General features: G+C 35.8%; 1 protein-coding gene across 1 annotated transcript in view; it reads right to left on the reverse strand.

Annotated features, from left to right (window-relative positions):
* Positions 1–12622, reverse strand: part of LOC145686006 (inactive pancreatic lipase-related protein 1-like) — a 133070-nt gene that overhangs the window by 21024 nt on the left and 99424 nt on the right. The window contains exons 4-6 of the mRNA XM_081758841.1: positions 11220–11468; positions 6938–7126; positions 2639–2810 (exon numbers count right to left, since the gene is read on the reverse strand). Coding sequence (XP_081614967.1) covers positions 2639–2810; positions 6938–7126; positions 11220–11468 — 610 coding nt within the window. The remainder of the gene's footprint in view (positions 1–2638; positions 2811–6937; positions 7127–11219; positions 11469–12622) is intronic.

Consider the following 12622-nt stretch of genomic DNA (forward strand, 5'->3'; position numbering starts at 1 on the left):
TACCATTGCTCTACAAATCCATCAAGCAATGACATCGATTGTTGCGATAATATGTGGTGCGTCAACGTCTATCGTCTTTAACTGCCATCTGGGAAGAATAGATGTAACTATTTGAAGCATTGATAAATCTACTCTATCGTTCTTTATCCACGACGTGGCTACAGAGTGCAATTCGCGTCTCCAGACGAGAACTTGAATGGTATACACTCATATATATTTTTTGGCTTTATTTTGACTTGTAGAATAATGCGCCATTTTTAGAACACCCGATATATATATATATATATATATATATATATATATATATATATATATATATATATATATATATATATATATATATATATAGAGAGAGAGAGAGAGAGAGAGAGAGAGAGAGAGAGAGAGAGAGGCTATAATGTTTTTAAAGTTTCATGGCTTCCAGCTGTCCTATTTTCCCATTTTCTCCTATAGTTTGGAAATTGGTGTATATTTATCCTATATATGTCCTATATTTATATATTGTCCTTAATTTTCTATATTTTTCAGTGACTGAATTATTAAAAGTACAAGCCAAGTAGTTTCAGTGATGATTTGAATTGCTACATATTAGCAATATGTTAAATCTGTCTTATATATATATATATATATATATATATATATATATATATATATATATATATATATATATATATATATATATATATATATATATATATATATATATATATATTGAGAGACTGGTCACTAATCGCACTATTTTTTTAAATTTGCTTTTTCCTATCTTCCCATGTCCACTCTTTATTTCTTTGTTTCCTATGTGCTTATTCTTCCCCAATGAAGCTTAGGTGACGAACCTTGCCATGCTCCAGTTTCTTATAATGCAAGCTGTGTTACAATTTTCTTTCAGCAGTGTGTGCAGGCGAGGCATTGAGGTGTGTTGGTATTCACCAACTTATCCCTACGCCTTCCAATATTGCTGTACATAATATGCAGGGTTCCAACGCGTCCTGAGAAACCTGGAAATAAAAGTGTGTTGTGGAAACGCCTGGAAAAGTGATGAAAAGCAGAAAGATGGTGAAATTCGTGGCAATGCCGTGGAAATTATTTATGAACTGGAAATGTTCTGAAATTTGTTGCATAACACTTTTAGAAGTGTATATATAATTTGTAGAGCTATGGTGACTGAAATGCTGTTACATTATGTATTTCAGAGGGAATACGTTGGTCAAATAATTCAATGTTTAATTAGATTCAAATATTTCATTATAAGTTATCAGTCTTCCTTTTTCATTAGAAAGATACGAAGTAATGAAAAATAGACTGAAATAGTGTGACGTCACATCCTTTTCGTTGCCATGGTGATCGCCATTTTATTTTCTATACAAACACGAGCGAAGGCTGAGAAATAACGTATAAATGGTGATGTGTTATGTATTTGATTGTAAACATTAATGTAATTGAGCTGAAATGGAACAAGCAATATCCTAGAATTCTTTACTGAAGATTTTCGATATTCTGTAGGCAACATAAAATTCTTAATCGTAAACGTAAAATTACTAAGGCAAAATAAATGAGCAAATATGATTCGATCAGAACAAACAATTGTAATATTACATGATACAGACAAATCAACACGATCTTTACACAAGGTTTGTCCCCCTTCTGTGCAATGTATCTATGCATTTATATTAACAAATAATGGATACAAACTTACCTCTACTTCAGTTCTTCATGTTTGCCTCCACTCTGCCTTTTAAATATTTAAATTCACCATCTTACATTACGGAAGACACGTGATTTTATTCAAGAGCATTTTCGCCTTTTCCCACCAACTTTACTTCGTTCTCAAAGTATTTAAAAATTCTAAATAATTTCACAGCCATTGTTTACTCAACACCTCATTTACACACTTACGTTTGTATAGAAAACAAAATGGCGATCACCATGGTAACGGAGAGGAAATGACGTCACCACTATTCCAGTCTATAATGTCGAAATAAAGTTCATCTGTTAAAAAAAAAAAAAAAAAACTAAAAGGATAGTAGGAAGGTAGAGAAATGGTTAATATTTTTGTGCATTAATTGAATTTACATATTCAAGATTATGTGTGAGTAACGACATGTAAAAAGTGTTAAATGCCATGGTAATCCTATAAATAAGAATTAACTATTTCCTTTTCTTCTGAAGTAGTGCGAATATGTTGTGAATTCTAACAGTATTAGAGCTGCATTTTTTATTGTTTTTATTATTTTCAATGCCTTGTGCAAATTTTATTGTTTGCACAAAAATCATAAAAATCAAAGAAAAAGTAACGTGAAAGTGTAATTCAGAATGTATGGAGAGGTGGAGTAAAAGGTTATATATACTCTTATTTTGTATTAATCTAAATCTTGTTGCCAGTTGTCCATTGGGGTGAAGCTGTTTTTTTTTTTTTTAACAATACATTTATATTTTTTCTGTGCTTCAGAGCATAATATTCTATTGTATAAAACAAACTGTCCTATATTTTTTCAATGTCCTGCTGGGAGGCCTGAAGTTTCTTCCGTTTATTTAGAGTTAACCTGATTTGCTTATTTATTTTTGTTTAAAAAATATTCACCTGCTAAACCTTGCTTGTAATCGTAAAGAATGAAAGTAACCTTGAAATAAATTTTACCTGTGAGGACAATCTTCGCCCATGAGAATATAATCTTCCTCTTTTTTGGTCTCACACCAACCAAAAATATAATAAAAAAGATTGGCACATGGAGCTGCCCAGAATCCTTCCTTAGTTATGATAGATTCAACAAAATATGGCGTTACCTTTGTGTGGTCGCACGTTAAAGTTTCTGAAAGAAATGTAAGAATAAAATTAGTGTGAAAATGGAAAAAATACCAGACTTATTTGTATAGTCATTTTTCTTTAACTTTTTAAACATTATTTTAGTAAAAACTACCAAACTTCTAATGTTCTTGATATATACGTGCTTTTTAATTTTTATTTTATTTTGCTACAACAGTTTTGCCGTCAGAGTTTACTATGAATGAAAGGGCAGTTTAAACTGGTTCTAGATTAAGGCTTCAGTTTGCCGACCTATCTACGTTGTAGTAAACTCCTCTCTTTCACATGCTTCTGATGTAGAGTACGTTTGATTTATCTTGGCACACTTCCCGCCAGTGCACTTGGTTTTCCTTTACAGTATTTTCTACTAGCACTCACGTGAACGTTTTAGCCCAATAGATGCCTTATTGGCTTTGTCGTGTAGGTGACATTAGTTATCAGCGAACCCATCAAATGAGGTCATTGCTGGTTGGCGGATATTTGAAGTGCTTAGTTGCCACACGTCAACAAGTGTGTTACAGTGATTTGAGAGTGGTGTGGCGTTTTGCTGCTCCTAGCGTATTGTAAGTTTCAACTTAACCGTGGCGTGGCAACGTGTTGCAGACAGATTCATCTTTTCGGCGGGAAGCGTGCCAAGTAAAAACAAACGTACTCTACCTATGGGGTAGTGACAGCCCCTTCTTCACATCCTTGTTACCTTCCTACTTGGCAGTGACCCCTCTTTCTTTAACGGCTTGCGACGTATCTACGTAGTAGTAACACCCCCTTTTTCATGTGCTTCCAACGTTATTACGTCGTAGTGATTTTTCCACTACAATGTTTGAAATGGCATAACTTTTAACTTGTTTAACATATTCGGATCGGAGTTTCTTAATCTTAAAGAGAATGCTTTGGGGATGTGAGTCAACGGTCTGTACGGTCAAGCGACCATTTAAATCTTCGCCTCAGTAAGAGGTTAAATATATCCCAATTCATTTTTATTTTTCCTCACTTAAGTATGGATTTATTATAATGTTCATCAGTGCACCGTCTTGCTTTAGTTTGAATAAGATCCATGTTGCTAGATGGCCTAAGTAACTAAAGCATGCAAATTTAGGATAGTACTAAAGAATATTCTCATAACCATCTTTCTCTACGTGAAGCAATGACGATCTACTTGCTAGGTAAAAGAATCATTGGTCGAACTATACACATTATATCAAACAGGACCTAGCGTATGTTATTAAAAACTTTTTTTCTATTTAGTCTCAAGCTGACTATGGTTTGCCAATAACTAGAGACTAGATGCTTAAGTACTAGAAATGGGAAGTAAGCATTTATAATTCAAGAAATAGGCACCAAAATATAACTCGAAATAATGGACATAGACATTCAATGACATGCGAAAACTCTACTTAAATGATGAGTAGTGTTGAAATCATCTAGAAACATTTGATTTTTGTTTGTACAGGACGCCTTTCTTTAAAGAAGAAGAATGAAATTATTTTCATGTACTCTTAATAAGCTATTTAGATCGTGGTACTTCATAGAAAAGTCCAAAGTTACACACAACAGCCTGAGGAAAGAAATTATTTTCATACAAATATACGCGTTAGTAAATATATTTGTATGTAATTCATTTGGGTTGTCTGTCACAAGGATTTATTAATTTCAATTGGACATAAGTTTTTTTTTTTTTTTTTTTTTCGAATTATGTCTTCGATACTGCAACACTTTACAAAGAAAAGAGGAAGACCCAAATAGTCTTTCTGTTATCAGGGATGCAACGGGCCATATTTAAATCAGGAAAGAGTATGGAGATCAAATCCATTTGTTATATTTTTATATTTGAGCAACTTTGTTCATCTTTAATTGTTCTTGTTAGTCTCAACAACTTACTTACATTTCGACTCCGAGACGTTGTCATGTATTGGACTAGAGTTTGACCTTAACCTAAATATAAATTACTTTTTGTTGTTTTAAAATTTCTTGGAACTCACAAGCATTTCACTACTACGCCACTCAAGTGCTGGACTTGAAGAAAATGCAAGGGACATGCAGTATTAGAAATTTGAGCAATAATATAGGCAATACAGAGTGAAATAACCAAAATAAATTTTGACAAAATTGAAGCAAACTCCCCAACTTAATTTCAGCACATGCATTTTTATCAGATTTCTAACATTAAGAAATAGTTATTTAGCGTTAATTAAATTTCATTACAAAATTTTCAAAAATGAATACAAAATGGTAATTCAGTTTACAATACAGAGTGCAAAAACTTATTAAGGTTTGATTAAGAGCAAAGGCGATTAAAAAAAAAAAAAATTGCGTTATAATGGTATACAGAAGTCTTCCTGGAAATAAGTATAAATTAGTGAGTGGTCGTTATTATTATTATTATTATTATTATTATTATTATTATTATTATTATTATTATTATTATTATTATTATTATTATTATTATTATTATTATTATTATCGAAGCTTTGAGAATTCAATGCTACATCTGAAATGGCAGAAGGGGTCAAATAAAAAACACGTGTGAGCAACATCCAGGAAAGAAGGAAGGCGTGAAGTATCGAAGGGGGGTGTAGGATAAACAAGGTTGGGAACTTCTGATCTAAATAACGGAAAAGACCTGGAAGTAATCGAGACTTTCAGTTAATGAATTAATCTAGAAATAGTCATGAAATTATCAGTCCATATACCTTTATCTTTTACAATTTTCTTCTTTCTTGTGCTCTGATGACGACCAATTAATGCTTGAAAGTACAGGCGCGCGTTTACACACACACACACACACACAGATATATATATATATATAAAGAAAAAATGAAATGGAGACAGTGTTGACGGTTTACATAATGTTGAAAGTAGGAGGATGGAGGATTTATGTACGCAGATTAAATCTGTGTTTAATGAGTGCCACAGTATTGTAACATATTTCCGTTGAAAACAAGTTGTTCGTTAATGCAGGTTACATTGTTCTTAACGATGTATTAACTTCGTAGCCGAAAAATGAGTATACTATACAAGTTATGTAACAAATATTTCACTGCAGCTGCTTATTAGTATTTCATGTGCGATAAATGGAAGTGCATAAATTTTGGCAAATACTCTTTTAATACAGATCCGAACGGAATGCTACTACTTGGATAAATATTTACAAAATTAATAATAATAATAAATTTAATAATTATAAAATACTTCGAAATTTTAGAAGCAAATAGTATAAAAAGATAACCACTTGACATCTTTCTTCGAGTTATTTTCTTGGATCCAAGATCAGGAATAAGATGTCCGTGAAATCATTATGCTTTCATGCTATGTTCCATGAGGTATGCATACATGTGTCATTTCTGTTGTGTGTATGCATCTATTTTATACGACACAATGGAAAGTACGCAGAAAAGTTTTAAGAAACAAAAGACTGCCTTATGACAATGCGTAGTCTTCCATTATTGTGAGTCAAAAATGCTTTTCATATTTGCGTTGAATAGATTTGGCTTAATATAGGAACTATATTTCTTTCTTCATTGAGTACAGTGATTCTGCTGAACACAGTTCCATTTTGTACAGGTTTTACAACGTCTATAAAAGTTATGATGCTAGTAACATGGTTACTTTAATTGACGTGAAAAAAAAAATAATGACGTACGTGATGCTGCTCTCTCACAAAGTATAAAATAAGATTTAAATTGCATCTAACATATTGTATTGTGTAATTAACTCCGAACCGACATTATAATGATAATATGTGTATGTTACTATGGACAATGGTCCGTAACGTGTGATATCATTTTCTTTTATGGCCAGATCTGCTTATTTATGTTTTTTAGTTTGGGCCAGACATGAATATCTAGCCTTTTTACAGTTAATTTAGAACATCAAAGGTACGCCATTGTGAACGAGTGTATATTCATTTATAAAGAAGATTTGTTTTGTAAAACTTAAGAAGGTAAATTTTAAAGTATCTTCGCAAAATACTAAATTCGAATATATCGTATTCTTTGTTATATCATTTTGAACAGTTAATTACTGAATTATGTTTAAGTAATTCTTTAGTACATCAAAACAAACTTTGGGCATATATATAACGAAGTGAGAACTAAACATAAACAGTATATGTTAACATACACATAAGCAACTTACTATAAACACCTCCTGAGCACCCTGGCTGACTTGTTCCACCATTGACATAGAAATCGACGTGCCCATTTGGTCCAATTTGTCCCAGCACTCCAGCACCAGTATGGATTACATCTACAAACAGAGCGTCGGTTGGATCCAAGTCTCGAGAGCGATTAGATCCCATGTAGAATATAATCGTTGGGTCCAGAGCTGCGAGAAGCAATTTTTTTTCACAGCTTATACTTTTACATATACATATTTTAGTAGAAACTTAAATTTGTAACGCTGGATATTTTTAAACAGTAGCCAACAAGTTACATTCAAATAACTTAGGAGTCCTGTCAGAAAAGGTAATAAACCATAAATATTTGAAATGGAAAAGTACAACGTTTTGTAAACTGTACAACTATAGAAAATAATTGCTCAGATAACCTGTACAGCAGAGTAATAGCCAAAAGGTACACGACACACCTTTAATGGTTTGACAGGATGAGGCTAGATGGAAAACCACTTTAAGTATGGACAATTCTCAATTTCGACAGATGTGTGGTTTATCTCCTTATCTGACTGAACCCTCAATTGAATTTCTACTTATGTATATTCTTATGTTATATTCCAAAATTTAATAAGCTTATTATTTATCTCTCAATCTTTAGTGTTAGGCTAGTTTTAGATGGAAGCATTTATCGTAGCAGATGTGCTGCCAAAAATTTCATATAATATTCTATGGCATCAAAAGTATATGGTGCTTTTAAACGGTAGCATTTTGATAGGCATCTGTCGTGAGATAGCAAACAAATCACTGGAGAACGAGCGCAATTATCCCTCCGATATTAAGCGTGAGGTAGCTAAAGCTATAGTAATTGTAACAACAGTTCTCGTCGGTCATATTAAAAAAACGAAAATCACAAAGAAGTATATGGGCAAACAACATCCCTACTCCAACTCATTTTTCTTTACTACAATTCAATTTCCCACACAAAACAAAGAGCATGGATATTTGGCACAAAATCTTTCGCTTCCTTTTAACACATCGCGGCGCTGCAATCGGACCAGAAATACTGGGGAAAATGCTACGAAATAGAGCAGGTTCTATCGACAAGAAATGCCATAGGAAAAAATGAAATGAAATCTTTGAGTTTTACGCCCCACGGTTATGCCGGTTAGGCTAAAGGAGACGGTGATGATGAATAATGAATGAAATGTTGGAATGAAGAAAGTGGGAGGAAACGGTAGAACCCCGAGAAAACCCACGCACACGGTGTTTGTCCACCACAAAGTTCACTTAGCGGGGGCTGGGATCGAACCCGGGACCCCAAGCACCAGAGGTGAACGCTCTACCACTGAGCCACCGCGGCCCCAAGAAATGTCATAGGATATGCCATGGCATGGGAAATGCTATAGCATTTGCTACTTTACACGGTAGGATATCGATGATACGATTTTTGCTAGGAAAAATGCTATGATAAATGCTTCCGTCTAAAACTAGCCTAACACTTGAGGTTTCGAGGCCTTGACAATCACTAGAGGAATACTATCCAGTAGTTCAGTAAAATCTCTAGAAAATACCATAAACTCCCACCAAAGAAATGTCGTGACAGTTTCCGGGAAAACAATTAAAATTTATACTTTAGTCGTGTCACTGTATGAATCATCCTCCAACCACGTAGCACTACCATGTAAAGCAGAAGATAGTTCGCCTGTCGTTGGCTGCTTGTAACTTTATACTTGAAATCACTCGACTGTTGCCAGGTAAGTAGACAAAGTCATAGTGTAATATTTTCCCAGCTATTCAATTGCATACTAATATATTTTTTTAAAGTATTAATTTTGTAGAAAGATAAAAGGCAGCACAAGCAAATGAGCTTAAATAAAATACCAAAATGCTGACAACAACACAAGAAGTTAGAGCACACACACACATTTGCCAATAAGCCAAAACCGTACAGGGCAACTGATTGAGGAAATTCAAAGGTGTGAGATAAACTGCAACACAACATTAACTCTATGTACTTCCAAGTCAGTGCGGGTAAAGAAATGAGGGGGACCAAGTCGGGAGTAACAGCGTCGGGACTGTAGGTTATTATGTAAAATCATGGAGAGAATTATATTGTTTCTGAATCTGATTGTACTGTATAATAGTAGTCGAAATAACTATACTTTTCACTCATATAACGCTGTTTGTAATATTACTATATCATATTGTATTATTAATACTAGAAATAGGCGGCCCTAACTTGAATCAGGCGAACCATTGGATTTTATTAGCAATTGTTATTTATAATCATTTTTTCACTTGGACAACATTACACAACTTTCAGCACTATATTCTGCTTAGATTCACGTACTTCTAACTCCCACATCTTTGCAGTTCATTGCATGCTATTATTTGCATTGGGTTGCTTTTTTTTATTTCTTACACACAGCAGAATTATAAGTCACATGTTTTTAAGCTCTAAAATAGTTGAGCTACTATCTGATACGTTATTGTATTTGGTCTAGGAATTAATTCGTGCGGGTGGACAAGAGATGGCGCAACGAACGGAGCGTCCCACAGTTCCGTGTATCCACACATGTGTTGCAAACCCCTGTCATCGCGTATCGTTCGTAGTATAGGGCAGTGGATTAAAGCGTCAACAACACCAGTTTGTAGTTAAGTGAACATGGCGCAATTTGTGCCTGATAAAGTGTTTTTGCGGGGTGTCCTGCTGCATTACTTTAACATGCAGAAAATTGCGACTGAAAGTCATCGTATTTTGGTGGAAGTGTATGGTGACCATGCTCTAGCTGAGCGAACGTGTCAGAAGTGGTTTGCACGGTTTAGAAGTGGTGATTTCGGCTTGACAGACCAAGAGCGAGCTGGACAGCCAAAAAAATTTCAAGACGAAGAATTGACAGCATTGCTCGAGCAGGATTCGTGTCAAACGCAGGAACAACTTGCAGCAGCATTAGGCGTTGATCAAACAACAGTCTCCAAACGCTTGAAAGCCATGGGAATGATTCAAAAGATGTCACATTGGGTTCCACATGAATTGAAAGACAGAGACGTTGAAAGACGAAAAACCATTTGCGAATTGCTGCTTCAACGACAGAGCAGAAAGGGGTTTCTGCATCGAATTATTACGGGTGATGAGAAGTGGATCCATTACGAGAACCCTAAACGAAAAAAGGCCTGGGTGAAACCAGGTGAACCAGGTCCATCACAACCAAAACGAGATATTCACTGTGCAAAGGTTATGCTGTGCATATGGTGGGATATGAAAGGTGTGGTGTACTATGAGCTGCTGCAACCGGGTGAAACTATGAATGGAGAACGTTATCGACGACAATTAATGCGTTTGAAGCAAGCTCTGGCCAGAACACGACCAGAATGGGAGAACAGACATGATAAACTTATTGTTCAACATGATAACGCTCGCCCACATGTCGCAAAACCGGTCAAAACCTATTTAGAAAATGTCGGATGGGAAGTTTTACCCCACCCGCCGTATTCACCAGACGTTGCTCCTTCGGACTACTACTTGTTCGATTGCATGAAAACGATTTGATTGGACAGCGGTTTACTTCTTCAGAAGATATCGAAACATGGGTCTCTGACTGGATGAGGACTTCTTTCGCCACGGAATCCGTACATTGCCTGACAGATGGGCGAAAGTGGTGGCTAGCGATGGACAATATTTTTCTTAAGGTATTTATGTATTTTGTGTTTGTACTACAGCTTCAATGTGTGCGTACCAACCGCACGAATTAATTCCTAGACCAAATAAATTAAATCTTAATTTCTATAACAGAATGGAAACATCTTACAGGTATTTTTTCGTATGTTCTCTCTTGTAACTTGTTAAGAAAAAAATGTAGATTGTAAGATAAATAATAATTACTTACACCATTTTATGTATAACATTTCAAAGGAAAACAGCCGTACAGTAGAACACTTTCTACGAGAAACGGTTTATGTAAAACATTCTGGTTAAGTCTACATTAGTATTGAAGTTTACACTTCACGAGTTCCACAAACCTGAAGATCAACAAGTAGCTTTAAAAAACAAACAGGTTGTTTTATTTATTCATTGCATTTAGTGAGTTTTATATGTTTGCTTTTGTAAGGATTGCACTCGTCTTCTAAAAATATAGCCATGTTAAAAACTAAAGAAAACCCATAAAACCAATCGTACAAATCCTTATAAATACACATGAAACTAGACGTAGCATGGTCGTATAGAGGTATAATACGCTCTGGGACATTAGTTGAAGTATTACACGAAAATAGATTAGATTTTAAGACTATTAAGCAATATCAAACCTGTAATCCTTCCAATTTTCCCAGATTTCACGTAGTTGGCAGTGACTCCAGCAAAATGAGATCCAGCACTCCAACCAATTAAGTGAGCTCTTTCTGGAGGGACTCCCACACTGGCCAAGTAATCCAAAAACTGTGCGATGCATTGACCCATGAATCGAGGAGACCATTCGAGCTGACTAAGACAAGGCTCCACCACAAGCGTTCCATAATGAACGACGAACAAATTATATTCTCCTCGTGTGAAGTAGGCTGCAAATATATAAAACTAAACAGGTATTATTAAATTGGTTACAAATGCTTAGTTTACATATAGGCAGGTACTCTTTTTTTATTATAACATATAGAAATCGACAAGTCCTGGACTCTCACATACAACTTAGACTGTGAAAACACAGGGTTTCAGTTATTATTTCTCTATTTTTATGCATATAAATTAGAGGTCTGCCGGACTCGGGCCTACAAAGCATATACAGGGTTTGTCCGGGAAGTAATAGGACTGATTTTATTCCGCCATGACTGTACTTCGGAGCGTGCGCGCACCGACTGGATCCGGTAGAGGGCGTTCCTAGCTAACGAACGAGCGGCTGGTCAGTTGCCTCCGAGCACACGGAGAGTCAGGACAGGCTTTTTCGCGCGACGTGTTTCTGTGAGTGCAAGCCGAAAATGCAGCGTTCGTTAGAGCAGAGGTACGCGATTAAATTCTGTGTTAAACTCGGTAAATCTGCGACAGAGACGTTTGATATGATCAAGCAGGCTTACCCAGATGATGCTTTAGCAAGAAGTGGTGTGTTTCGGTGGCACAAGGCCTTTTCGGAGGGCCGGGAAGAGGTCGCCGATGAAGACCGTGCTGGAAGACCTTCGACTTCAACAAACACCGACAATGTGACTCGTGTGCGCGAAGTTTTGAACTCAGACCGTCGACTAAGTATTCGTTTAATTGCCCAGATGTTAAATTTACCAAAAACTGTGGTTCATGAAATTGTGACGGAGCATTTGAACATGCGCAAGGTGTGCGCGAAGATTGTCCCAAAAGTGCTCACTGACGACCAGAAATTGCGGCGAGTGGAGTTGTGCCAAGAAAATTTGAACATGTGTGAAAGTGACCCCCAGTTTTTGAATAACGTAATCACAGGTGACGAATCATGGATCTTTGAGTATGATCCCGAGACAAAGAGGCAATCTTCCGAGTGGCACACGCCGGCGTCTCCTCGCCCAAAAAAGGGAAGAATGAGCAAATCCAAAGTGAAAACGATGCTCATTGTCTTTTTTGGCATCAAAGGCATCGTCCACCATGAATTTGTTCCTCCTGGACAAACCGTCAACGCCAAGTTTTACGTGGAAGTGCTCAAGAGACTCAAACGAAGGGTCAATCGGGTCCGACCAGACATCGGAGCCGACTGGAT

This window comes from Thermobia domestica, chromosome 5, assembly GCF_964235325.1.
Source record: "Thermobia domestica chromosome 5, izTheDome1.hap1.1, whole genome shotgun sequence".
In the NCBI taxonomy this organism is placed as follows: Eukaryota; Metazoa; Arthropoda; class Insecta; order Zygentoma; family Lepismatidae; genus Thermobia; species Thermobia domestica.